The sequence below is a fragment of the Dermacentor albipictus genome, chromosome 1 (assembly GCF_038994185.2).
Source record: "Dermacentor albipictus isolate Rhodes 1998 colony chromosome 1, USDA_Dalb.pri_finalv2, whole genome shotgun sequence".
Classification (NCBI taxonomy): domain Eukaryota; kingdom Metazoa; phylum Arthropoda; class Arachnida; order Ixodida; family Ixodidae; genus Dermacentor; species Dermacentor albipictus.
In genome coordinates, this window is record NC_091821.1 from 476,709,035 (window position 1) to 476,736,760 (window position 27,726).

Below are 27,726 nucleotides of genomic sequence, written 5' to 3' on the forward strand. Positions count from 1 at the left end.
CACACACATACACACACACACACACACACACATATATATATATATATATATATATATATATATATATATATATATATATATATATATATATATATATATATATATATATATACACATATATATATACACGTGCGTGTGAGGGGGGCGGTAACCTGGTGGGGCCCAAATCCACCACCCCCCGGAAAAATTACAATTTACCAACGTGCCCATTTTGGGAGCTTTTATTGCGGCATGACACTTAGTGCGCATATAGCTCACAAAGCATTGGTTGTTTGCTATGACCACAAGTTAGCCACCAACGTGTCCCTTATTTGAAGGCGATTGCATGCCGCCCGATGCTTCGCCAATACCCCATGATGGCTGTGCGCCATTTCTAAAGGAGAAATCGAAACGCTTTCATTGTTCAAAATGTCACCAATCTGGTCAGTTACCTTTTTCGCCATTTCGTTTTCTGAAATTTGTCGTCTATAGCTAGTTCTTTGATTTGCCTCCATGTAGCCGATCCTCCTGGTGGGCATGTGCGATGCTTAAAGAAATCAACATCAACGTTTAGTAGGCACGAGCGCGGGACCCACGAGGGAAATTAGAAGAAGAAGAGCGAAGCGCCAGGCAGGCTGCGAGCTGCTCCGTTTTCTCTTTCTTACCGCAGCGAAGCGCAAACGCCATGACTTCAAACTCACTGCCTCCGCAGACGACCGCTCCAGGTGAGGTTGGGCCGCCCCTGACGCACCCACCGGGACGGCCAGAAGCTGTTGCGGTTGGTGAGGCGCCAGCTGAGGAGTTGGCTCAACCGCTTGCCGGCGAGCGACCCGCCACCACCCTCGCGATGCCCCGAGAGAACGAGGCCGCCACAAAGACGTCGCGTCTGACGCGCGGTCGCCGCCCGAGACGTCGCAGGGGGCATGCGTCTTCGGTGTCATCCACCTCCTCCTCCTCTGGCCGTTCGAGGGAACCGCGGCGGGTATCGGCAGCCGCAGCATGCAACGACATGAGCACGAGGGACAACCCGCAGGACTTGCCGCTGCTGCCACCGAGCGACACCACTGCGCGACGGTATTCGGCACCAGACGGCCTCGCTTCGCAGCCGCACGCGGAGCGCACCCCTGTGCGTCGCGTGTCGATCCAGCTGAAACCTGTAGCGCCTGTCTCCACTCAGTCGTCCCGAAAGCAATCACAGCAGGTGGGCGCTGATTACTTCGTTGCATTCTAGCGCCTAAATCATCATATATATATATGTATAATGAGAGAGAGAGAGAGAGGAGAGACAATTTGTAATTGCCACTTACACTGATTTTATAGTATCGTCTGTTGTTTGTTCCAGCTAATTTGTTTACACAGATTGCGGGTGGTTCTTTTAGTTTCACTCAAGTAATTTATTTATTTATTTATTTATTCATTCATTCATACCTCAAACGCCCCATTCGGGGTTTTACATGAGGAGGGGGCATATCTAGGTCTTATTTTCAATGAATGCCTTGGGAGATAGATGACTGGAGTGGTGCACCACTTCAGGAAGTATATGATTCCTGTTTTTCGCATATCGAACTAAGAAATAGTTCAGACGAGCGGCGGTGGGAGTTTCAGGGCGACAAAGAGCCTTTGAATGGATATGATGACATGAAGTTTGATGCGCAGGCGTGATGCCGGTCTGGTGAAGCAGCGAGTGACAAAACGTTTAAAAGAGACATAGCCTTGCTGTTTTGCGGCGGTGCTGGGCCGTCGGAAGGTTCAGTGGTGACAACTTAGTGACGCTGTACTTTGTTAAGAGTAGTCGGAGTAAATAAACCTTGCTGCGCGGCTCTGTATGAATCCCAATGATGTTGCCAGGTTAGATTGGTATGGGTCCCACAAGAAGCATGCGCATTCTAGTTTGTGTCGAACAGGTATTAAATATGCTAGTAGTTTTACTGAAGGCGGAACAAGACGCAGATTACGGCGCAGGTACCATAGAACACGACTGGCATCATTGTTAATGATGGAAATTTGACAGGACCAACCAAGATCACTGGTCAAGTTAATGCCAAAGTATTTATGAGCAGTAGTGGCACGTATTTCAGAACCGGTGATAACGCAATTTGCTGAAATAAGTTATTGGTGGCGGTGGAAACTAGGGAGCAAGGTTTTTGTGTTGTGTTTCTGACGTTGAGAGACATTAACCAAATATATTGCACCAGGTTTGAATGACGTTAATGTAGCACTAGAGAACACGAGAATCAACGTCGTTAGTAATAGGACAATGCATTACAAATCATCAGCAAATAAACGAATTTTCGAAGGGCAATCTCTCGGTAAGTCGTTAAATAATATTAAGAAGGATGGTGGTCGCAGGGCAGTACCTTGCAGCATGCAGGAGATTGTGGTTAATAAATTAGCCCAGCAAAGGTTAGCGTAAACAAACTGTTGGCGGTCTGTCACAAAGTCGCGTACAAATTAGAGAACACAAGGGTTAAGATTAAGACGCGATAGCTTTAGAAGGAGCCGTTCCTGGGGAACCTTGCCTAATGCCTTTTAGAAATCTAAATAGAGGGCATCTATAGGCACGTTTTGAACAAGGTATGAGCTGATCTCATTAACGAAGGGAGCTAGTTGAGTCTTGCAGCACATGCCTTTCTGAAGACTATGTTGATTAGGTTTAATAAAATTAGAGAATGTTAGATACCTTACAATAGAGGAATAGATTATATGCTCCGTTATATCGGAGCAAACACTAATAGGGTGAAATGGATGGTAATTCGGGCACGAGGATGATGATCTTTTTTCTGGCACTGGAGTTATCTTGCGTGTTTTCTAGTCCAGTCCAGATGATAACAATTGCTGAAAGATATGACACAATAATACACTAGAGAAGTGCGCAGGGTTGTTGCGCATATTGGAATTCCATCGATGGCGGCCGAGGTTGTTAATTTCAGGGGTTCTATTTGTTTGGTGATACCATATACCTCAAGTGATAATATGCCTAGCATGGTTGGGTAGTTGAGGTAAGGACAGTTTGCTGGGAAATCAGTCTTAGGTTCAGAAGTGAACACGGAAGGCAAGACATAGTTTAGTACTTCAAAATGTTTGTGGCCAGGAACACGCTTATTGTAATCATCATATAGTAATAACGGTTTATATTTATCGGAGTTGATGTGTTCTTAGAATTGTTTGAGATAATAACGGTTTATAGTTGTCGGAGTTGATGTGTTTTCAGAATTGTTTGAGATAGTTTTACAACGTGGTAGGGAGTTTTGTTGAGTAAAAGGTTTGTTTAGCTGCTGCGGCGAGAGAATCAAACGCCTTTTCACTGGCGTGATATTCATCCCAGCCAGAAGGGGTATTGGAATATTTGGCTTTGCAAAATAATCTTTTTTTACTGCTTACTCGTCTTTGTGTTTTTTAAGCATGGGGACGAAGGTCGCTCAACCTATAATTGACTAAATAACACTTTTGTCAGCTCCATTGCAGTCAGCAGTCCTTTTTGAAGTGGATTTTTCGAGGAAATGAACCGGAACATTGAATAAGATTACAACCTCTCTTGTAGAGTGACAATAATTAAGTAACAAGCATGTCCACCACATGGCCATGCGGCTGGCTATAAGCCTTGTAGCTGTACAATAAATGGCGAACGAGCAGCCGGCCGACTTGACGGTTTTACACAGTGCTTTCGACAATTTCCATAATTCCAAATTTCCAAAAATATGATCAGAACAATGCACAGTCTTATTTTAAATTTTATTTGCGCATCCTTATGGATAAATTTGTTTTTACACTGTACTGGATGTTATGGGTAACGTTTCTTAAACCGCAAGGCATTCTTGGTTCTTGTTGTGAGGTGGCTATCGACTTCTTACCCGAAATTAATCGGGCCACCTCAGTGCCAAGTCAAGACTCAATATCTACTGGCACTTTTGATCAGCAGTGGAATACGCTAATGGCAATTGTCATGGAACAAATTGTACTCTATAAAGATGCCTATTCCTATGCCCCCTTCTAGGTGTAGCATTTACCCTTTTCATGGCGATTCCATGGCCTCTGCCATGTTTAATACTGACGCGTGTGCTTATCTTTATCGGGCGACCACGTTTCGCCGCCTAACAAATGTAATCGCACAGCGCGGGATGCGCCTGCATGTATCCGAAGTTTCTGGAAAGTTATCGATGCTTCTATCCGGCTGTCTGTTGTCGCCGAACCCTGTCTTATCTGATTTCATCGCGTGACGCGAATGGTGTAGAACTTTGTGGAAGGCACGCGGATCCGAACGGTTAGTCTGGAACATTCGACGACTGATGTATAAAAGCCGACGCGCTCGACCCGCTGATCAGATTTTCGACGATCGCCGAGCGTGTTCGCCGCTATCGTTGTGCTATAAGTGTAGCCTGTTTTGTGGGCTCAGGTTCGCCCAATAAAAGTTAGTTTTGTCGTCCACAGTACTGCTACTGTGTTATTCAACGTCACGACCACGTGACAATACCGTGGTGACGTGTCCATTCCTTGCCTCAGCCGCCTTCGTTGCCTCCGTGTTTACAAAGGATGTGCATGGCCCCAGTGTGGCCCACTTAGCCTGTATTTCGGCGGTTATCATAGGCGGTAACCGAGTGGATGACAGGAAGCTTTGCCAGCAGCTTCATAGGACATCTAAGCGCTATCGAATCTCATTACGCCTTGCCCAAAAATGCGAGCAGCGTATATACTGCGCTTGTACTAAAAACGGCGCTAGAAATATATTTCAATATACCCAAACTTTCCCATCGCAAATTAAATCAGGATTAGCGTGTTTTGGTCCTAGTTCTTTATTTGTAAAAGACATTAAACAAGTGGCTTGTCATGTTTGTTACCCAATAAAGTTCCTCGGTGCGTCCACTATCAGATTTTCAGTCTAATCGCTTCCGGGTGCGCTCATTTGCGATAAATTTTTCTTTCTACGTTCAATGTTCGGAACGTACAGTCGCGGACAGAATAAAATGAACCACGGGATCTCCAAAAACGTTCAATTCCCGAGCAGCCTGTAGCAGTGACCAGTAAAACTGCCCACGACAACGTTGTTAGCATATTCTAGTCGAGGTCCAAAATGCAAATACCAGATTGCATTGTGAGGTTGCGGAGATATTCAGCTTTTTCTTAGATTTCATGGTCCATAATATTCTGTCCGCGACTGTACATGTTCTGTACTTTGTAATAGCGTGTAGCAAAGATGCATTACCGCTATTAACTAGCTTACTCGGCGGACCGTAGCGAAACGTTCACCTTCGAACATTCGTTCGCTGTCTCTGTGGTCTCCCTCACCCACAGTCGCCGTCACCCGGGCTTCGGTAAATTGATTCAAGAGTGCGCCCACTCACTTATTTTCGATACGTTGGCGACAGAGTGGGCGTAGCTTTGCCTATGAGCTAGGTTTGATGTGGGCAAATAACGTGCGGGAGCTTTAAAGCAGGAAGTGGCACTACTCCTTTTGTCACTATGTAAATAGTAGTACTCACTCTTACTGATGTTCGGTGGTTGAAATCCTTTCTGGGAGCGGGTTAGCGATACAACGCAGACGGATTAGTCATTTTCTTTTACTCAAGGAAAGCTGCGCATCGCGAAGCGCCGGCAACGCAAGCAGTCGTTATGTAGCAGCGCTCTGTGAACTTTGGAACGCAGATTAATTCCATTCCTTAGAATGCTGATCACTATTCTTTACAGCCAAATGGTGCACATATCTTCACTCTACCACTCCCCATTTTGCAGCTTGAATGGAGCACAGTGCGCTAGCGAACACACAGTTGCATTTCCGACAGCTGCTCGCGTTGTAGCAGGGCAGACTAGAGGTATAAAAGTTCATGAAATTTTAAGAGGCGCGAGCAAAACTGGCTTCTTTCATGTTTTCTTTTTTCAGAGAACTAAGAGAAACTGAAACAAAATTACGATTGCGCACAGAGCTATGAAAAACCCGAAACATTTATTTCTCTAACGTTAAAAAGAGTATACATGTTGCATTATTACACCACAAAAGTTCCAGCAGAGCTTCCGCATTCAATATCTAGGCACGATTCCCACGTCACGCATTGATTCCACATCGAAGCGCAAAGACCGATAGCTGTGTCAACCTGAGTCCGATTCATTTTCACTTGATGCGTGAACGCGTCACTGTGCAGCGGACGAAGCCTTCCAGACGTTGAGGTTCGAGTGCACGCACAAAAAATTTGGCACGCGATCCCCTGCGAGCATGTTGCGCAGTTTGGCGTGCACATTACAAAACTCTGACCATCTTCTTTCACATGGTGCAAAAGACGGCGGAATCAGCAGTGCACAACAAGCGAGGGGGCTCAAGCATTGGTTGAAGCAAAGTCCTTGCCACCACGTGGGTGGATCCACGTGGTGCAACAGAAGAATTCCGCCACAGAAGTGTTCTGAGGGAAAGCACTCTTCTTCTTAATTTGATCCTGTTTAAAAAAAAAAAAAACTCGTTTTCCCCCGAAATATTCATTGTATTTTTTTTCAACCGCTCACATCTCTAAGGCCGACACGGTAATTGTTTCTTATTCGTGCGCTTTCACTTAGGAAATGTGCGGCGCGCCGGCGAAAGTGCCATCTCTTCCCTCTAGAGCAAACTGCCCAGCGAAAAGGGTCAACGCGCTCGTGTAAAACAACACTCCTGAGCCCAAAAGAAAAATATCGAGGACGCTTACTCTTCGCCTTTAAGAGTGGATCGCGATAGCATCCAAATACCCCTGACTGCTTCTCACGCTTCCCGGTAACTGCAGCGTGCGTAACCGTAATATTTACCGGAAAGCGCTGGCCGCGAATGCTATGCACGAAGGCGCGTTATTGGTAGAAACGCGGCGTCTTGCGTGGGCCACCATGCGGCGGCGGCGACCGCCATCTGGAGGTATTGCAAGGAATTGGGCGCTTCTTTGGGGGTTCAGAGGCGCACAGTGGGCGATCCTCATACATTCTTGGAAGACGCAGCCGGCTGCCGTTATGCTTGCGCTGTCGTCTCGTCGACCGATCGGTAGACCTGCGTGACGTGGAGGGCCTGCGCGGTTGTGGTTCAGAATGATTATTCGACAAGCGACGCCTGCGGCGTCGACACCGGACTTTCTGCGACACGGGGTCTTTAACGCTTTCGCGTTAGTACATGACGGGAGTGTGGCACAAAAGAAGGACGACCAGGGAAGCTCGTGTCAAGATTTACGCCATGTCGCATCTGCACAATGCCCTCTGGATGCCTAACTAGGCGGAACCCCTCACAAATGCTGTGCAGGAGCTGCCATGCCTGTCTCCATGGTCACCCCAACAGCAACGACAGTAGAGGGAGGAGGTGGGGAGAATGTTAGTGAGGGTGAAGAGAAAGAGAGAGGGGAGGAGGCAGTTTTTTGAACTACTATGCTAAAACCCAGGATGGCGCCGAAGCGTGCACTGAGTGCCGACTAGACTAAGGCTCGCATAAAGTGACGAGCGGAGCAAGAACAACAAATACAAGCGGAGCAGGCAAGGTAACATTTCACATCCCGTCTCGACGGGATGATGCTGATGCTGCTGCAGCTGCAGCAGTAGCAGCAATGCCCTCTGGAGCTCCCTGGCCTTCGCCACTTAGCTTACTAAGGTTCGATTCCAGAGGGGACGTAGGTAGAACTATAGAGAGGAGGGAGAAGTGGCAGTTCCCATAAAAGGGAGGGGGAAGTGACGTGAGAACGCAAGCAAACATTGCTACTATACGACAGCGATTGTGGGAAAACTAGATAAGCTTATGTTCAAGGTACGGTACATTAAGTTGCTCCTATTTTTGAAAAATAAACACCAGGAAAATATGTCAAGCAAACAAACCACGCAGGGCATGCAAAAACAGAGCCGCATTGATTAAAGCGCACCGCAGGGTCCAGGCGACACTACCAATGCGGTGGACCGTCATATCAACGCTTATGCGCCCGCCACGTTAGCTTTGCGGTTATGGCATTGCTAGAGGCTGTGGATTTGATGCCAAACGCGCCAGCCACATTTTGACGGCGGCGCAATAGAAAATGCACGTGCACTTAGATTTTGGGACACGCTGATGAACATCACAGTGTCAAAATTAATCCGGAGTCGGCCACTACGGCTTGCCTCATAATCCGTGTGTGGTTTTGACACGTACAGCCCCATAATGCAATTCAAGTTTATTAGTTCTGCCACAATGCGATGTGCCATGTCAGGAAAAGACAACGCTCAACCCTCTCAGAGGTTATCAAATATGGCGCACAACAACGCCTCAAGCAAACACCTATTCCTGTGTGTTGTGTGTACTACGCAGACAAACAGCAGTGGTGCACCGAAGGTATCTTTTAACATAAACTCACAACTCTTGTCTTAGACTAAACGTTGAAGAAATCAAGCTTTAGCCGTCCAGGTCATCACTAATTATCGTAATTCAAAGCTTCCTGCACGAAAAGCTTCGCTTTCATTGGTTCCCACGGTGCGTGGGATCGGCATAATGTTCAATCTCTTACGTTGTCTCCCTGCACGCGCCACAGCCCTCCGATGCACCTGCACCTAAGCGAGCCTCCATCATTAAGAGCACCGCTACCCGATCGTCGAGCGCTAACCCGGTAGTGGCGGGCAATCTTGCGAGATCCAGCGGTCTGGCACCCTCATATTTTGGGTCGAAGGACTCACTGCCACGCAGGTCGTCCAAGGCCCGGCGACTTTCGCTAGACAGGTGGTTTGCGAGCAAGATGGAAGACCCAGCACAAGGTGATCACTTATATATATCTTTAGTTTTATGTTTGATTTCCCCTCTTTCGAGGCTAACATCTCCGTGAGCAAAAATAACCAAAGCAAGAAAGAATGCGTGACGCAATCCCCGGCCTTTGTGGCACGTTCAGCATTCTATAGTGAAACTGCTTTATAATGAAGTGAGCCTTACACGGCATATCTCTCGTTTTATGGGTTACAGCGTTGTAAAGCTGGTATCTTAGAGAACTAAAGAAGGTGACACAAGCGTGCTTACACCGAACAAATTTTATCCTGAGCGCGCTAGGAGGCTTCGTGTTCCTTTTTGCTATAAACACCGCGTCACAGAATAATGCTCGCTCAAAGAAATTGTTATTGTGCTCAAGATAAAACGAAAACAGGGTTACACACGCGCAAAGAAGACAAACCCTTTTTTGTTATGATAATGTTTTTAAAAAAGTATGAATTACCTGGACCAGGAACGAGCCATCTTATTGATTAGCACGAACTGATACTGTTGGCGCAGCGTGTTCTATGGTGAGTGCCGGCAGAGATGCACAGAACAGCCATACGTAGCTGAGCAATGCTTTTCAGCTCCGGTGCCTCAAGGAAAGATGGACGGTGTCTTTTGCGTGGCTCTATTATTAACGCACTGGCTCTACTTGCACGCTGCCAACGCAAATTCACAACAAACTCCGCGTAGGCGCTTTGGTGTAACCTAATTCTGAAACACGGAAATATGACCATAGGCGCGCGTGAATTATTAGCTTAAAAGGCAATTTCTTGGTAAAATTATTCTTTAAAGTAGTGCGCCCAATACATCTATGTTAGAGAAAGTCGGCCAGATCCTGCTGTCCACTTCAGTACATAGGTAAATTTGAAGTACAGGCGAACGTCCTAACAACTTCTGATTCTACCGCAAAGAGTTATCAAAATTTGCAGGCTAGGATGGCTTCCTCGCAAGCATGACAGAGGTAGTTCGAGTGCGGCAAATTCTCAACCTGCAGTGAGACAAGTCGAGACAAGCAGATTACTATTATAAGATTGCAAGTAAATCAGTGTCACCTGGAGCGGAGGCTTGGCACGAAGCAGTGAATGCGAAAACTTAAAGCTGAAAGCCATTTGAAGTTCCTGCATCCGCGCTGCGACACAATCTTTTTAAAAGCATCAGCTGTACGTTTCTTATTCTTCATCAGTAAAATAGAATACTTGGCGCAACTACTGATACTTGGTACTTCGCACAACTACTGAAGCTATGAACTTTTGCCCACCCTCATTAGACAAAAATGCTGGCTCCCCCGTAACTGACAATAGATGGAAGCATGAAATGACTACCGGCAAAGCAGATTGGTTAAAGTAATAACGACCATTACTCACAGCCACATCACATCCATCTTCGGTGCGCCGAACGTTGTGGCCTGGTCATAGAGTTATTGCCTCGTTACGTGCATGAGGTAACTCTAGCCTGGTCACGCAGCGTTGCGCAATCTCTCGAAGGAGGCGGCGCAAAACCTGCACCGCAGAACTCACGGACCGCTGGCACAGCGGTCCGCGAGCACAGGCTACTCTGTCTCAGAGGCAAAAGAGTACAGGCAACTCTGTGTCAGCGGCAAAAGATCACAATGAAGTGTAGGGTGCATTATATTTGCCTTTTGAACGTTGCTATTCGAAATATTGGAAATGACAAATAAATATCTATCGTAGTAGAAGTTACAGTTTGATCGACATTGCGAACAAACATTAGAAAGAACTCGGAAGCAATATTTTCTGTAACTTCCTTGGCCAGTAGATAGTGTACGTAATGCGGTATTGTACAGATGGTTGGGGGCCAGAGACCGCATTTTCTTAAGTTTTGACTCATTACCCGGGTGACCTTGTTTTGTTCTCGCAACGATGCCCAGATTTTCTCGTTTTGTTCTTGTTTTGAGTTGCCAGATGAAGGCTCAGTGTTTTCGCTCAAGTTCACTTGAAGGTCACTGGCAAATGGACCTAAAAACATTTCATGCCTAAAAAGGCCAGTGCTTTGTCGATGAACCGTAGGCGGTTTCTATTCGCCTTATATTTTACCTGTCACATCGGCACAGTAATCTATTAGTGGCACCACTTAGAAATTATGTGGGCATGCAGCGTCGATTCCGCTCTCCTCTTTCCTCCTCTTTCAAAGGCGCCTCGATTACGCTCTCATCTTGATAACTGTCCGAATGCTGCGTAATCCGTATCCACAGAAGGACGATGGCCTCTCCCAGCTGTCTCCAGTTGCCTGTTTTGCGTCCGCCGGCTACATTATATGCCTGCAAATACGCAAACATGCAAATACTTTTCTAATAGAAATTTGCCACCTAGACGTCTGCTGTTGTCGACTGCGTTTACTTTTACAAGACGCACACTCTGGTACGCCTTAAAGAACACGGAGTGTCAGCACTGCAGAGTACAACAGCTGGCAAACTGCACTTCGCCATCATGTAAAGTTTTTGCTCTTTGAGCACTCTTCGTGTCTCCCTTAAGGTTGTACCTACAAATATCTGTTATATCGCTGGCTGCGCGATATTTAGCTTCTGCTCGACTTTCACTCACTGCCACACCACAAACGTCCCGACAAGTGGAAGGACTGGTTCTTTCCCTGTGGTCGAAAAAAGGCCTGGTGGCCGCTTATCGCGCGACCGATAAGTAATACGCTCTAAAGTCACCAAAATGTCCTGGAGCTGGCATTATTTCCGCTTTCAATACGGGTACCAGCAGAATGTGCCTACATGCCCATATTCGCTATAACTCTAACAAGTATTAGTTGTTTCTAGCCGCAGTAGCCTACTGGATCAAACTACCAGAAGTAGTCGCTTGCCTTGCCTAATTTTACCTCGTGTTTTAAGGTTACTGCAGACATCAACTTCTATATGTGACGTGTTTATATTACATGAGCTAATTAGATATAATTTGCTGTCTTAGTTGTATTACATCACGAGTAGCTTCCTTGTGAGACTGTTATCTTAATATAGCGTTCCATGTGTCGCTGTTTACTTCTGCGCCTCTGCTAGGACCCGACCAGGGCCAGGAGCGCGTGTAAATAGAAAAAAAAATGACTGTGAAAGCTATGCGCAAATCCCCCACTCGCACAGCTCAGATACCTTATTCAACTTCAATTACGGCCCATTGAGCGGAGCGCGACAGTGCATCTGTTAAACTTCGTCGCTTTTGCAGCCAAAGGCTCTGCGAGTCTCTAAAGACACCTCCACGCCGGAAAAGCTCATGCGCGTTGATATTGTGCAGCACGACGACGGCGGTGCTCCGCCGCCGTCGTGCTACGTCTCAGATATTGCACGCCTCTTCTCACCTGCTGGCGTGACCGCGCGTACAGGAACTCGTTCGCCACGCTTCAGGCTCAGGTTGCATTCCTAGTAGGTGCTAGATTTTATCAATTAGTTTTGCGCGATCGTGGTATCGAGTTTAGACAGAAAGACCAAAACGGGGTAGGCTAGCCAAAGATGTGACGCTTTTGAAAAGCGCATCTGCTCCTGATAAAGCAATCGCTTCGCATGAATCAAGCTGGCACATATGCGAGCCGCTTATCATTGAGTGTTCGCGCTAACCACCGTGCTGCAGGTGTTCTGAATAAATCGGTACTTACACGCTTCTGCCGCAGCCTTCACCACTTCGCGCGAGAGGGCCTTCTCGGGAATCTGGCGGAGCACGAGCGATAGGGCAGCGTCGAGAGCCGCCACAGTGGAGCAGCAAACCCTCAAGGGGCTTCAACGCTGGTCCAGTTACCGACATCCGGTGAATATTCGCGGCGACAGCAGCATAGCGCACGCTCCGCGCGGCTTTCGTCGATGCATGCGTGAGCTTTACGCATCCGTGTAACATGACGTGTCCCACTAAAAAAAAAATTATTTTGCCGCAGCGGTCGGAATTTGCAGTCGCGATTCTAGCGGACATATGACAATGGTTGTAATATGTCCCCTTATGCCATCAATAAACATAGGGAATACACCAGGTGGGCTTCTTTTCTGAAACAGACTTTGAAAATCGACTGTGGCAGGTGGAGTCTCGTTTGAGCTTTGTACGCATCTCATCACCATATCATTATATTCTGCCTACTTGGGCAGAGGCATCGAGGATACTATGCTGGCCATCCGTACGGCCACATCAGTAATTACAAAAGCAATTAATTCTTCCGTACCTGTCCTTGCTATAGCTCTAAAACCCTTCCTACGCAAGAAAATGAGGGACCATTGACAGAGACGAAGTTTATTACCTGTTTCAGTGCCCCGTAGCAGTTAATAAACTTCACGTCATTAAGCCAGACGTAGGAAACTGGCCAGCAGTCATACAAAGAAACGACAAATTGAGGTTATTATCGGCAGTCTTAGGATACGCCACACGTATGGCACTCAATGCTACCTGTTGACGTCGGATGAACGTTCTGTCCGCGATAAATGTAGGGAGACGCTAACAGTACTTTACGTGTTGTAAGAGTGCCGAGAAGTAGACGATCAAAGAAACAACTTTGACTCGGCATACTGGCAACAAATTTCCCTCCACCCGGAAATGTTTGTCGGCATTTAAAACTACATTTTAGTGGTACGAGCATTGACTGACATCCTTGTTTCTTGTGCAAGACTTCCGGTTCACCTTCCTAGACAAACGGTGACGAAACTCAAGATAAATAAGAAAAATTAAGAAAAGTAGAGTTTCGTTATAGATATGATATCAGAGCATAAGTTAGTTACAGGTTGAGTTACTGAAGTGTGTGGAATAATTAGAATTAATTAGAAATCAGTGATTACCGCACACCAAAGAGCCGAATCATAGACATTAGAGACCCCCAACGTGAGCACGACTCGCGAAATTCCTGGAAACCCGAAAGTAGAAAGCAAAATTAATGACGTCACTAATGACGTCAACACGAGACGGTGTAATGATATTTAACCGGCTAATTAATCAAAAACAGTTGCATGGCATAGACCGGACAACTGCCTGCCTGAGCGGATGTGACGTCGCTCCCTCCTCTCTCGTTTTTCCTCTCCCGGCGCGCACCTGTTCGTTCGCTCGCAAAGGCTGCGCGCGAATACGCTCGTGACGAGCTCTGACGTTAGTACCGGAGAGGGCTCATAAGGTGCACTACGTGCGTCGCTCGCTAGGGGCTACGCACCACTAGGTGGTTGGCGCTGCGCTGCCTCCTCGCCTTCCCTTGCTCTTCGCCCAGCATAAAATGCCAGAAAAAAGACTTTCACTCGCTTAACCTAAAGAACACCAGCGTCGAGGTGCGAGTGCCCCTTAGAGACGGCTTATACCACTAAGACACGGCAAATCTAATGTCATTTACAACATATTGCATTCACTGATAATGCCATTTGTTTAGTGTCACACGGTAAAACGTAATGACATTCGTTGCAAATGACATTTACAAACGAGTGAGTTCCCCAAATTCATTCGCATTCGTTTTACAGCCGAATGTGTATCCTGGACACCACAAACCTACCGGTCAGTATTTCAAACAGTACATGCTTCTTTCTTTTTGTTTAACAAAAAAGAACTATTATTCTATCAATATCCTTACCAAATTATTAGTTTGATGACATTGAAGTGCATCACAGTGCGTAATTATAGAAATCTACGCTTAATCCAAAGTCTGGACAGGCGGCTTTAGCTTTCGCTGCGGGAGTCGGGTTGACTCGCACCGGAGCATCGGCCGCGGCCACATTGATTGACTCGACGTAAATGCATGCGTGTTTTCCTATGGCACGCACCAAAACTTTGGATATTTGGAGTCGGCACGCTCACCAGAAGAGTGATGACATGCAACGGATGTTCTCGTTCCTGTTTAGCAGAGGTAGGGGTCGCGCCCATCGCGCTTTTCGCCATGTTGCTTGCCTTATCTTCGGCTTGGCTTGACTAGACTTCATCGGCAATGTCGACAAGTTAGTGATGGAACACTATGCTGTGAAAGGGACGATCACATATTCGAATGGAATCGAACACATTAGAAAATAATTATTGGACAAAAGTGGGTTTCAGGCTGGCTCGCAAGTCTTTTTTACTATCGTCATTGCCATTATTTTCAAATGACATTTGTTTTCGCCGTGCGACAGCGCGCTATGATATTGACATTAATCGCAACAAATGTCATTTGTTGGAATTGACATTAGATTTGCCGTGTGACAGGGGTAAGTCAAAGTGAGGTACCCCTGCTAGTTCTTGACAATAAGTTTTCGAGATTTTTCAAGTGGCTGGCACATTGCGTTCAGTACATTGCGTGTTATCAGCGTAGGATAAGGATATCAGGATAAGGATATCAGCGTAGGATATCAGAGTAGGTAGCTTATCCTCTGACGAGAAGCTGCTGCTGCTGCGACAGCAATTTTCGAAAGCGCGTGCCTCCTAGACCTTGTTTGATGACTCACTGCTGAGTCAACCCTTTGCAACAGTACTTTTATCGTCCTAGCATACATCACAAGCCAGTTTCATTGTTTAAATATTTATATATTTTACGCACTTTACGGCGATCAATTTCTAGACTTCGCTTTAAGTTAAAAAAGGGTAATTATTAACTTCAAAGTAAACTTTATGGTATTTACTCAATTTTCGATAATTGACCGACGAATACCGGTAATTATAAACTCGCTTCGCGTTCCCCTGAAGACATAACTTATTTGCACAGGTGAACTTTACGTACCTCTCAGCGCCTAATTTTAGGAAAACCGTAAAACTTTATTTTGATCGCCCAGTATATTCAGACAAAGTTGTCGAAAAATTCACGACGCGGCTTCGACTCCACCCACCACTACACTGATCTAAATAACTTTTGTCTATGAAGGTCAGCACATACGCAGCGTCACATGGCCATTCACATCAGTTGATTCTCCTTTCAATAACAATGAATAATTAAGAAATAGTATGCAGGCGAGTGTCTCAAAGGCAATGATAGGAATGGGACCCTTGGTTCTAAGAATATATATATATATATATATATATATATATATATATATATATATATATATATATATATATATATATATATATATATATATATATATATATATATGTGCAGAATATGAGTTAAAGCAGCAAAATTTAAAAAGTACAAAGAAAGCCAGTGAACGCGGGTGATACCATAAATACAACGGTAAAGGAAAACAAAGTACATATACCAAAAAGCATAATTATACAGAATATATTAGAGGGCTTGAAACTTACTGAAGTAAGAAAACATTTTCATTCATGTTTGAATACATTCAAAGATGTCCTTAGTTTAAGTGAATGTTGTAGGTCGTTCCATATTTTTAACGCTGAAAACGAGGGTGTCATTTTCCCCTAGCCGTTACATTTAGGTAGCAAAAAGTTGAAATTATGCTGAAACCTAGTGTGCTTGGTATTAGTGATTAATCTGTGGTGCACAAATTCTTAAGCAAGCTGCTTGTTAAGTAATTTAAAGAGAGAGCACCTAAATGATACCTAAAGAAGCCAGATACAGGTAGTGTAAAGTTAGCCTGGAGTAGCGGGTGAGCATTGAGCAAAAGGAACTATTGGGGATTATGCGAATAGCCTCGTTCTGTGTGTGTTGAATAGACGAGCGGTGACATTTATGTGTTTCCCCAGGAGGAAATACCGTATGTGACACGACTGTGAATGAAAGCAAACTGCAAATATACCAATGCGTGTTCAGAAAAAATGTTCATGATTTAATTAGCGCTCATACGCCGAACACTGCTTCTTGTTTAACAAACGCACCATAATTAGTGAACCTCAAGTTAGGGTCTAATTTTATGCCTCGAAATGACGCAGAGTCGGCTGCAAGAATAAGGTGACTGTCGAGAGTTACTTGATACATACATATTTCCCAACCCTCTGCTTTGTTTTAAACATTGTCACCTAGTAGTGACGCTGAAGAAAGCAGCAAAACTAGAAATGACGAAACTAACGTGTTATTGGGCGAACGTGCCCTCAAAAAACAGGCTGCACTCAAAGAATGGCGACAGCGGCGAGCACAGTCGGCGATCGTCGAACATCTGATCAGCTGGTCAAGCACGCCAGCTTTCATACATGAGCCTTCAAAGGTTCCAGAGTAACCACTGCTGCCCGCGTGTCTTCCAGAAAGTTCTCCACAATTCGTGTCGCACATGCAGTCAGATTGCACAAGCATGGGTGACAACTGACCGCAGCAGGAACAATCGATAACATTCGAGAAACTTCCGATACATGCGTGCGCGTCCCGCTCTGATCGAGCGATAACATTTGTTGGACGGTGAAAAGCGGTCACCCGAAAAAGGTATACAAGTACACGTGTCAATGCCCCCTCTCAAGAAGCATCGTCCCGCTTCTACAAACATAACAGGAGAGCGAAAAAACAAAACAAAAGGAGACTTATTAAACAGTAACAAAACAACAAAGAAACAAAGTCAAAAGCAATGCAGTAAAAGAAAGGAAAGTCAAAAGCTGAGCTATGCAACATCTCAAAGTTCGTTAGCGCTGGTAGAAGGCCTAAAATCGCGCAACATGGACTATTTCTCGTCGTGAGCGGCGCTGCTGTGATAACGAAATGCCGTCTCGCACGACCTCATAGACGATGCGTCAATGCGTCGGAAAATATTGGCGTAAAAGCTTCTCGCAATGTCGTCGGCATATTGGGGGCCAAACCCAAACACTGTCGCCGGGCTGGTACTCAACGTAGCGTCGTCGTAGGTTGTAGTGTCGGCTCTCCGTCCTCTGCTGGTTGTTGATCCGCAGGCGGGCGAGCTGCAGGGCTTCTTATGCGTGCTGGAGATAGGTGGCGACGTCAATATTCTATTCGTCGGTGACGTGCGGCATAAGCACAGCGTCGGCAGTCATTGACGGGTTCCTGCCGTAGACCAGCTTGAACGGTGGGATCAGTGTTTCTTGCACCACCGTGTTGCAAGCGAACGTTACGTACGGCTGGGCGGCATACCAGGTTTTGTGTTCGACGTCGACGTACATTGCTAGTATGTCGGCGAGGATATTAGGCGCTCCGTGAGACCATTCGTCTATGGCTGGTAGGCAGTTGTCCTGTGGCTTATCTGGCTGCATTTCAGAATGGATCGGGTGAGCTCCGCTTTAAAGGCCGTTCCTCTGTCGGTGATCAGAACTTCTGGGGCACCATGTCGCAGCAGGATGTTCCCGACGAAGAATCCCGCTACTTGTGCTGCGCTACCTTTCGGCAGAGCATTCGTTTCAGCGAAGCGGGTGAGGTAGTCCGTCACCACGACGATGCACATATGTCCGGATGTCGCCGGAAAGTGTTCTAAGAAGTCGATCTCGATCTCCTTAAATGGTTGGCAAGGAGGCTCAATCGGATGTAGTAATGCTGCTGACCTTGTCGGCGGTGTCTTGTGTCGCTGACAGTCTCGGCATGTCTTGACGTAACGGGCGATGTCGGCGGTCAGGCGCGGCCAGCAATATTTTTCCTGTATCCTCGAGAGCGTTCGGAAGAATCCCAAGTGCCCAGCGGTCGAATCGTCATGTGGGGCGTGCAGTACCTCTGGACGCAGCGTTGAAGGAACAACAAGAAGGTAGTAGGCGCAGATTGGTGAGTTCTGCTTTACCTGTAGGTTCTTTTTGAAGCGAGAACGAAGAAAATCCTCCCTTAAATCCCTTAGGGACAACGTCGGTATGCGCTTCCAAATAATCGACGAGGCCTTTTAGTTCCGGGTCTGCTCGTTGCTGTTCAGCGAAGTCTTCCGTGCTTATTATTCCCAGGAAGGCGTCGTCATCCTCGTCACCTTGCGGCGGCGGCTCAATTTGGGCACGCGATGGGCAAGCGGCATCCGAGTGTTTTCGCCTAGACTTGCAGGTTGCAGTGATGTCATATTCTTGCAGGCTAAGGCTCCGCCGCGCCAGCCGTCCTGAAGGGTCATTTAAATTGGCTAGCCAACACAACGCGTGATGGTCACTGACGACATTAAATGGCCTGCGAAATAGATAAGGGCGCAATTTGGTGTAGCCAAAATGATGGCGAGGCATACCTTTACGGTTGCAGAATAATTGCCTTCTGCCTTTGACAGCAACCAGCCAGCGTAAGCTATCACCCGTTCAAGTCCATCTTTCCTCCGTACTAGGACGGAACCGAGGCCTAGGCAACTGACGTCAGTGTGGGTTTCGGTATCGATGTTTTCGTCGAAGTTCGCAAGTACCGGCGGCGACTGCATGCGTCGTTTGAGTTCTTGAAATGCGTCGGCTTGCGGCGTCTCCCACTTGAACTCGACGTCACATTTAGTTAGATGTGTAAGTGGCTCAGCGATGCATGAAACGTCCTTGACAATGCACATGTAGTAGGTACACGTGCTAATGAATCTACGCACTGCCTTCTTGTCTATGAGCTACGAGAGCTTTACGATGGCAGCTGTCTTCTGCGGGTCGGAACAGACTCCAGCTTGGCCGATGATGTGGCCTAGCAACAGCAGCTTCAGCATTCAGGAAGTCCATGTCGAGAATTACGTCTCGCAAGCACTGTTGGAGGACAACGAGCGCTGCAGGGTAGGTCAGGGCATGGACTGTAATTCCTCCCGTTCAGATTCCCGTCGACGTTATGAGGTGTCCTCCAGCTGTCCGAATTAGAGGACCGTCCCATGCAGTCTTGACTTCCTTCAGCTTGGCGGTGAACAATCTACTGATGACGGAGCAATCGGCTACTGTGCCCACTAAGACGGTGACTGCGTCGCCGTTTAGGAGCACGTCGAGGTCGGTTGTTCTTTGTGTTGCGTTGCAGTTACGTCTTGGCGTCGGATCACGTTTGTGTCATGTTGACGTGTTGCTGGTGCCTCGCGTCGTCATGACTTTGGTCGGTGCATTATTTGCTTCTATGCTTCGTCGTGATGGTGGAGTGTCCTTGTTCTGTCATCGAGATAGTCTCTGCAGTCTCTGTCGTCGAGATAGTCTCGGCGTCTTCATCGGCGGCAGAGGCTCTTCGTCAGTTCGACGAACGGCAACTGCAACTCTCGGTTGCTACTTCTGGTTTTCCGGATATGGGCTCATGGACCGTTTCCGGGCTGGGTCAGTGTGTGAACGGCGCTGGGGCGGCATGCAGCCGCCTGGTGATGGCAAATGGGATGGTCGTCGATGGCTCCACTGAGTGGCGGCGATGTTGTCGGCGATTTTACGGGCGCGCTCCCCAAGCTGTAGACCCGGCGCCATGACTGCGAACCCTCGCAGTCCCCAGTCGCGGTATGGGCATCGGCGGTAGATGTGGCCGGCTTCTCCACAGTGATAGCAGGGTGGACGGTGGTAGGGGGCGCGGCATATGTCCGTCTTCCTCGCATAGCTGCGCTGGGCGACGGGTGGGCGTGTTGGTGGCGGTGGCGGTGGACGACGGAATTGCGTTGTTAGTGCCCTGGCGTGGTCACGGAGGGAGACCATGACGGCGGGCGATGGCGACGTAGGTCATCGCTTCTGGTGGTGGCTGCGGTGATTGTGGTTGCACCTCAGGAACTTCAAGCGATCACTGAACCTATTCTTTGACGATGTGGGTGATTGAGGCCACCTGAGGCTGTGACCTTGGAAAGAGCTTCTGCAGTTTTTCGCGGACGACCGCTTTGATGGTCCCTCGCAGGTCATCGCTGCCGAGTGCTTGAGCGTCGGTGGGGTTTGTGGTCAGTGCTCGGCGATTATATTGCCTTGTCCGCATGTCGAGCCCCTTAACTGTTCTGGCCTCGGAAATAAATTCGACAACTGTCTTAAGCGTGTTGCGTATCAATCCGGCGATAAGCTATTTCTTCAGACCACGCATCAAAATGCAAATATTTTTGTCTTCCGGCATGTCTGGGTTGGCGTGTCAGGAGAGACGAGTCATTTCCCGAGTAAAGATCGCGAACTTCTTGTTCGGCAGATGCATGCGGATTCTCAGTAGAGCTTGGGCTCGCGATTTGCGCAGGACGATAGTGAACGTTTGCAGGAAGCTGTTGCAGAACAGATCGCATGTAATCAGGGTTGATTCCCGGTTCTCAAACCACGTCCTGGCGGTGTCTTCTAAGGCGACGCACACATGCCTGAGCTTGTCGTCCGAGTTCCAGTTGTTGAATGCAGTGACCCTTTCGTATGTTTCCAGCCAGTCATGCGGGTTTTCAAATGATGATCCACGGAAGGTCGGTGGCTCCCTGGGCTGTTGCAGCACGATGGGGCACGCTGGTGCTAACGTTGGGGTTGTCTTGGCGATGACGTTCCTTGTGGTCTCAGGCAAAAGTCCGCGTATCTGGCGGCAGTCGTTGCAGAGTGCGGCTACTTCGATGTTCCTTGGCGGCGCTGATGTTGTCTTCCGCGTTCGTGCTGGGGACACGGCTTTGTGGGGGCGTCCGGTACGTGCACGCAAAGCACCTCCACCAGGTGCCCCGTAGCAGTGATGGTGAAGAAAGCAGCAAAACTAGGAATGAGGAAATTAGCGTTTTATTGGACGAACATGTGTTCTCAAAAACAAGCTACACTCAAATACCGGCGACAGCGGCGATCACAGTCGGTGACGCTGCAGGTGGGTCAAGCGCGTCAAGATGGTCAAGTGCATCAGCTTTTATACATAAGGCATCGAATGTTGCAGAGAAATCGCTGGTTCCCGGGTGTCTTCCGGAAAGTGCTACACAATTCGCATTGCACATGGAATCAGATTACACAAGCTTGGGTGACAACAGACAGCAGAAAGAACAATCGCGAACATTCGAGAAACTTCAGACACATACAGGCACGGCCCGCGCTGAGTGATAACATTTGTTAGACGGTGAAAAGTGGTCACCCGAAAAAGATATACAAGTACATGGGCCCATATCGTGAACTGAGTTTTGAGAGGGCTTAAAGTGAATGATTTAACAGACACCACTCTACAACTTTTGCTAGTTAATTGTTCAGTTAAAGAGTAAGGTTAGTAAAAACGTATATCACATGAAAACAGCGGTATCATCAGCATATAGAATAGTATTAGAAAGATTAAGAAGATCGGTAAGTCGTTAATAAAGATGCAAAACAAGCGTTCCGGTATTGAGCCCTGCGGCGCCCCTTGATTAATAACATTGGACTCGGAATAAGAGCCCCTTACACAGACTGTTTGCTCACGGTGATTTCAGTAATTAAAAAAAAAGTAAAGCTCGATCTGTTATACCTCAGGATTCTAGTTTGGCAGATAAAATGGTATGATTAGCCGTGTCGAAAGCTTCAGTAAAATCTAAAAATACTGATCCATGAAATTTACCGCTATCAATGGAACACCTTATGTATTCGGTTAGTGCTATAAAAGTTGAGATGATCGAACAGCCAGGAGGGAAACTATTGGGCCCAGTTTACGTCAGAGAGGTCTATTGAAAAGTGGCACATACCGAATTATGCAGCAAGTGTATAAGTGATTGTCTAGGGCAGTCTTCTGACACTGGAGCGGCGCTGAGCAGAGGAAGGATGAGGAGAGGGAAGTAATAGCATAGCAGAGACAGGATAGAATGACTGGCACAAATTTATCAGTAGTTCGCTTGTGGAGTGACTTCCCCAAGAAAGTTTGTTATTCGGCCCTGGACACTGCCAGTATCATATTCTGCGTTGTGCACTGCATTTCTTGGCATTTTAAATTTGTCTTGTTCATTTTCCAATTAGTTGATCTCGTACAGTTGTTTTTACGGGGTTACGATTTGACGGTTTTCTATCTGACGCCACCATTCTACATCGAACAAGCACGCACCCAGAGAATGACCGCCTCCGAGAACTTTATGAGGTGTATTGAAAACCTGGTGGTTGTTCACAAGGAAAGCCTACTTCAAGTAGCTTTGAAATTGTGCTAGGTTTGGCACACGTGCCTCGCTCACACTGTGACATACGGCGTCTCGATCGGCGAGCAAACGAGTTGGGCGGGGTTAGTTTGCGCATAAAAGGCCCTCTAAGCGTCGATCGCTACTAGACCGTTTGATGTCGCCGCTGCCACTTCAGCCCCTCACCGCGGGACAATCAGGGTGGGAGCCAGGGACGCAACGTAAAACTATTCCAAACTTTTCTATTCCTATTCTGCAATCAGCCCACCACGATTGATCAAAAACGTTTTTTTGGACCACCCCCACCTCACTTGTATGTCACGCGACGTCACGAAAACTGTGATAGCTCCCCATCTGGTATGACGTGTACAAAATGATAATGTATAATTTGACCGAACAAAACAAAAATACTTATTTCTGATTCGACGCCTTTTTGTCATTAGCCCTGTCCTATTAGTCAAAAGTTTTTAGGCTGCTCCCACTTCACCTGCCTCTCATGCGACGTCACAAAACCGCAAAAGCTTTACGCGGCAATGTCACGCGTACGCGTTACAGATGCATTAATATGCCGGGCTACCCCGTTCCGAAAGGAATAAAAGATCGCTGCCGCCGATCGCTCTAGCACTGGTTACTCGCCCCTGCCGGAGAGCATGGGTTTCTTTGCGTGTAATAAAACTTTTTGCGTGGCCGTGTAACGTGTTCGAAAACTTTCGACACGTTTATGACCTCGTTCTGCCAACTTATCTTTGCTGAGGATCCATTTTATCGTCATTCTTAAGCTTCCGTTGCATGCCGCGGCGATTGCCGACGAGCCACCGCAAGCTAAGTAAGAGAAAGCGGACCAACCGCAGACGTCAGCACCGCATTCATGCGGTTATCGATATTCAGTGCAGTGGCTCGGCAGCATCGAATCCCTCTCCACTTGAGCATGATCCTCGCCTCTTGTAACCCAATTAGGTTAGGCAAGCCGCTCAGTTCAAGCAAAGTTATTCGTTTTTCAAGCAAGCAAAATTGACTTCCTATGAACGAGGAGAGCATTTGATTGGTTTGTTCAGACAAACCTGTGGTAACCGCCCGATGCTTGCGTCGGCGATTACGCAAATGGGACGTCAAGAGATTGGATTAAAACATACTGGAAAATTTTTACGTTATATCGCCCCAGAAAGGGAGTCCTCCTCCGCGGCACTCTGGAAATGGCTGCAACCGCGTCCGAGCTCGGTTTTCGCGGACGATCGCCACAGTAGTGAAGGTGTTAACAGAGGCTGCGCGAAGTTAATAGGTTCTATACGAAGAGCGCTAGTCAAGCACACGTGTTAAGTCGCGAAGGACGCACTTACGCGGAAAATAAAAGTACGCAACGTCGACGCGAACGAAGACAACTGAAAAAGAAAAAAGTGAACTGGGAATATACTATGGAGATAGTGCTTGCAGTAAAAGATTGCGTGCTGTGTTTCTTTTCGCGGTATTCCAAGAGCTGACAGCTGCTTTGGCAGCGCGAACGAGAGGCATTGTGAACGATGATTCCCTGTTGCTTTTCCCCTTTCTTGGTCGCATTTGTGGACTCTGGGGCGTAAATTACAAAGTGAATGAGTGAGGCTCCTGATCCGTGAATTTGTGCAGATAGGCTCATTCCAGGGAGTGTCACAATTTATGGCCAGAGATGTTGTACGGTGTGCAATACCTACGGGTTTCGCTGCGAACACAGAAGCGTCGGGCAGAGCCCGTGACGTCTGTAGTGACCTATTGCGTGAAATTCTATCAATATAATATCAAATCAAATCAAATCAAATGTTTTATTTCCAACAAACTTGTTGGGGGTCCTCCAGGCGAAAAGCTGCGACATACAGCTTGAATGTGCCTGAAGGCCCTCACATGGCAGCAGTACAAATACAAATACAATATACAAATATAATACAACGTATTGTTACAAACACAATGGGTTACATTTACAATAATTACAAAGATCACATTTCAAAAATTTCTTTACAAAAATATGCTCTAAGCTGTTTTCGAGTCAAGGTATTTGTCATAACAATTTCTTTCCCAAATTTATTTAACAGTGAAGGTAGCTTGTGTCTTAGCGACTGCATGAGGTCATTTGTACGCCTGTACGGTACTAACCACCTGTCTTTGCTGCGGGTACGCGCATCAGTTCTGTCATATTCAAGTCGTGACGTACTTTTTAAAAATATTTGAAACCTTTCGGAGCCGAAGCAAAAAGAATACAGTAGCCTGTATTGATAAATGTTAGTTACTTGTATTATGTTATATCTTTCAAAAAGTTGCGCAGTAGAATGGAAATAAGGTACATTCGCCACATGTCGAAGTGCTCGTTTTTGAAGTAGAAGAAGTGCATGAAGATTACGTTTCGTGGTGGTAGCCCATACAAGCGCACAATAATTCAGATCCGATTGAAACAAGGCATAATATATGTACAGCTTTACTTTCTCAATAATACTCAATATCATATGGGGAACAAATCGCGGTACACGAGTGCATTTGAATTCCACTTTCATATGAATGCGCCCACAGCTGCTTCGCATCGAACTCCTGGACGGTGCGTTCTAGTACTTGCGGCTTCTTTACGGGGCGCACTGTATTACGGTATGTAGCCTGAAAATGTACCAAAATGGTTCCTTCGAACATTCCGGATTTGCGTTTGTCAAAGTAGTTTTATAATCGAAGAAAAATATTTCCGTACCAAGATTAACTATTTCCCTCATTGCTTGTGGCCTTCTTTTGCAGCCTACCAGTAGCGACGAGAATGCTGGGCCGCTACCCTACAGGGAACAGCCGAGCGACGTCGGCAGGATCTTGCGTATTCCGTCGTTGGTAGCACTCTTCATTCTCGCCGCCGTAGTAGTTATAATTCTGCTGTTGCCGCAATCGCGCCAGACCAATGGCGATAAGAAGGCAGTCTGCTCCACGGCTGACTGCATCTACCATGCACACGTCCTGGGCCTGAACCGCAGCGGAAGAGCCACACCGTGCGAGGATTTCGGACGCTTTGTATGCTCTGGTTGGGACAACAAGTACCGCGATATCGCATTCACGGTCCAAATGGATGCCATAATGGATTGGATCGCGCGTTTAACGCAATCTAGCCGTCGTGCCAACTGGACGGCAAGCGTTTCTGGCAGACCTCTGAACATGATGCGGGAGTGCTTGCGAAGCATCAACAGCAAAGACGACGTCCGAGAATTGGTGAGTTTCGTCAGTGGTCGCATATTTTCTTGGCCCACAAGAGACTGGCGCGAAACAGGGCCGCTCGAGCCGTGGTATCCCCTGCGAACTCTACTGGAACTAGCCGTGTTATGGGGACTTCCGCTGTGGTTTCGCGTCGACCTTGTACCCAGCCATTTGGAACATAGAAAAAGCCTTGTCGTTATCAGTCCATCACCGTTTCCTACTGCGTTTCACTACCTTCACAGCCGGTTTCTCCGTTATGCTGATGTGTACCCTCTCTACGTGCAAGACTTCATAGACATTATCCTCAGCCATCGGCCTGCAGCACCTGCTTTCGAGGCATTCATACGGGCTAGCGCAGAGATGCAAGGTCACGTTTTCGGGAACATGACTGCAGCGGCCGAAGTTGTGCACTTCACACCTAGAGTTCTAACCGTTGAAACGCTGCAATCGCTTGTGAAGAACGTGAGCGCCGAAGATTGGATAATCGCTTTTCGGTCCGTTGGCACGACACCTCTTCACAACGATAGCCTCATCCTAGCAGCGAGTGAAAGCATTTTGACGGCGATGGACACCCTCTTCGGAGTTTACACAGCGAGAGATATTTGGTTCCACACGGTGTGGTGGTTCGCGCAAGCTATTGGCATTGTAGCTGTCAAGACCCTCTTTTCAGACCTCAAGGTCCATCCACTTGGGAAAGCCCTACAGTCCATTGTGTGCGCCCTGCACGTCGACGGCTCGTATAGTGCGCTTCTCGCCGCCAATTTCAAGTCGCATCTCTCCACCACCGAGCAGCAGACCATCAGGCAACTGTTCGACAACATCCACGCAGTCGCTGTGCAGAAGGTGCGCTCATCCACCCTGCTCACGTCATCCACCAAGTCTGCACTAGCAACGATGCTTGAGAACACCGAAAGCGTCGTTTGGCCGCAACATGATTTCGACAGCAAGGGAGCTCTCGAGAGCTTCTACGGCTCAGCTTACGCTAAGGCTGACAGTTTTCTTGGCGAGTGGTTGTGGAGCAGGAAGCAAATGCAGCGAGCCAGGGTCAGCGCTGTGCACACTGAGGCGAGCAGTGTGCATAGGTTATCCTTAAGGTACCTTGGTTGGTACGACGTCGCTCTTCGCATCCTTTCCATCTCACCTGCAGCTCTGGCGCCTCCTTTCTACTACTCCGCTGGTACAAGCGCTATGCTGTATGGGGGGATCGGTTACATTTTCGCTGCACAAACGCTATCCGCTCTGAACACAATGTTCTACCTTATGAAAGGGGATGAAATCCTTTTGCCAACTGACGTAACCAGTCGCCGTGCTCTGTGGAGCACGTATTCGTGCTCCTCTGACAACAATACCTACCTGCTATTTCCCGACCTTCCAGCTGTGGACGTAGCTTATTCGGCCTACTTGCAGTATAGAGACCAATCGTCTGACCTGCCCCTCCAAGGCTTCAAGATATACAGCGCCGAGCAGCTCTTTTTCATAAACTACTGCCATGCAGGATGTTACATTGACAATAAGGGAGGTCACGTAAATCCCCTGTGCACCGCCGTTCTAGGCAAGTTCGCCCCTTTCGCCACGGCGTTTTCTTGTCCGCCGGGATCAGCAATGAACTCTGGTGACAGGTGCAGCTACTTTTGACATTAGAACTTTGTGAACTACAGTGCACAGTTTGCCTCCATTTCTTTATTTGCTTTACTATGCTGACACTGGGAATATTCCTATCAGTGGCCCAAGTGACCGTTAGCAAGTGCCATGGTTTCTTGCTACCTTGTGTGATGCACGTAGCTAGTGTAGACAAGACAGAGGACCACACCTGTTCTGTTTTTAAGCATATTCCTTTTTTGTAGTGTGTTCCATGCAAGAATCTGCTTATCTACTGTCATGCGCCTACTAGCCAACCAATGTTCTTAAGGTGCATGTGAAAAACATTTTCAGTGTTGTTTGTCCTCCTTGCTTTATTTCTAAACTATCTATCTCTTTACAGGGCAGCAAACCGGACGGCAGTCCGGTTGACGAATCTTGCATTTCTGTGTCTTCAGATATCCTCTGGCTAGTCCCTTGTCTAAGCTATCCAATTTCGGTTTTCTCTCGTGACTACTCACACGTTTTACCCACAATATTCGAACTGATTGCTGAAATTCCTACTGAT

General features: G+C 47.2%; 1 protein-coding gene across 1 annotated transcript; it reads left to right on the forward strand.

Annotated features, from left to right (window-relative positions):
- Positions 1-592: 592 nt before the first annotated feature.
- On the forward strand, positions 593-27,523 carry LOC139054848 (neprilysin-like). Its single transcript, XM_070532507.1, has 4 exons — positions 593-1,180; positions 8,469-8,688; positions 12,305-12,438; positions 25,137-27,523. Exons 1-4 carry the CDS (start codon positions 665-667, stop codon positions 27,213-27,215), a joined length of 2,949 nt encoding a protein of 982 aa, XP_070388608.1. The 5' UTR covers positions 593-664; the 3' UTR covers positions 27,216-27,523.
- Positions 27,524-27,726: the final 203 nt, after the last annotated feature.

What these genes read in the sequence shown, in the direction of transcription:
- LOC139054848 (XM_070532507.1), top strand. Translation starts at nt 665, where the DNA reads ATGACTTCAAACTCACTGCCTCCGCAGACGACCGCTCCAGGTGAGGTT. An exon ending in GATGGAAGACCCAGCACAAG is followed by an intron (nt 8,689 to 12,304) that starts GTGATCACTTAT and finishes CTTCTGCCGCAG; the next exon opens with CCTTCACCACTTCGCGCGAG. An exon ending in GGTCCAGTTACCGACATCCG is followed by an intron (nt 12,439 to 25,136) that starts GTGAATATTCGC and finishes CTTCTTTTGCAG; the next exon opens with CCTACCAGTAGCGACGAGAA.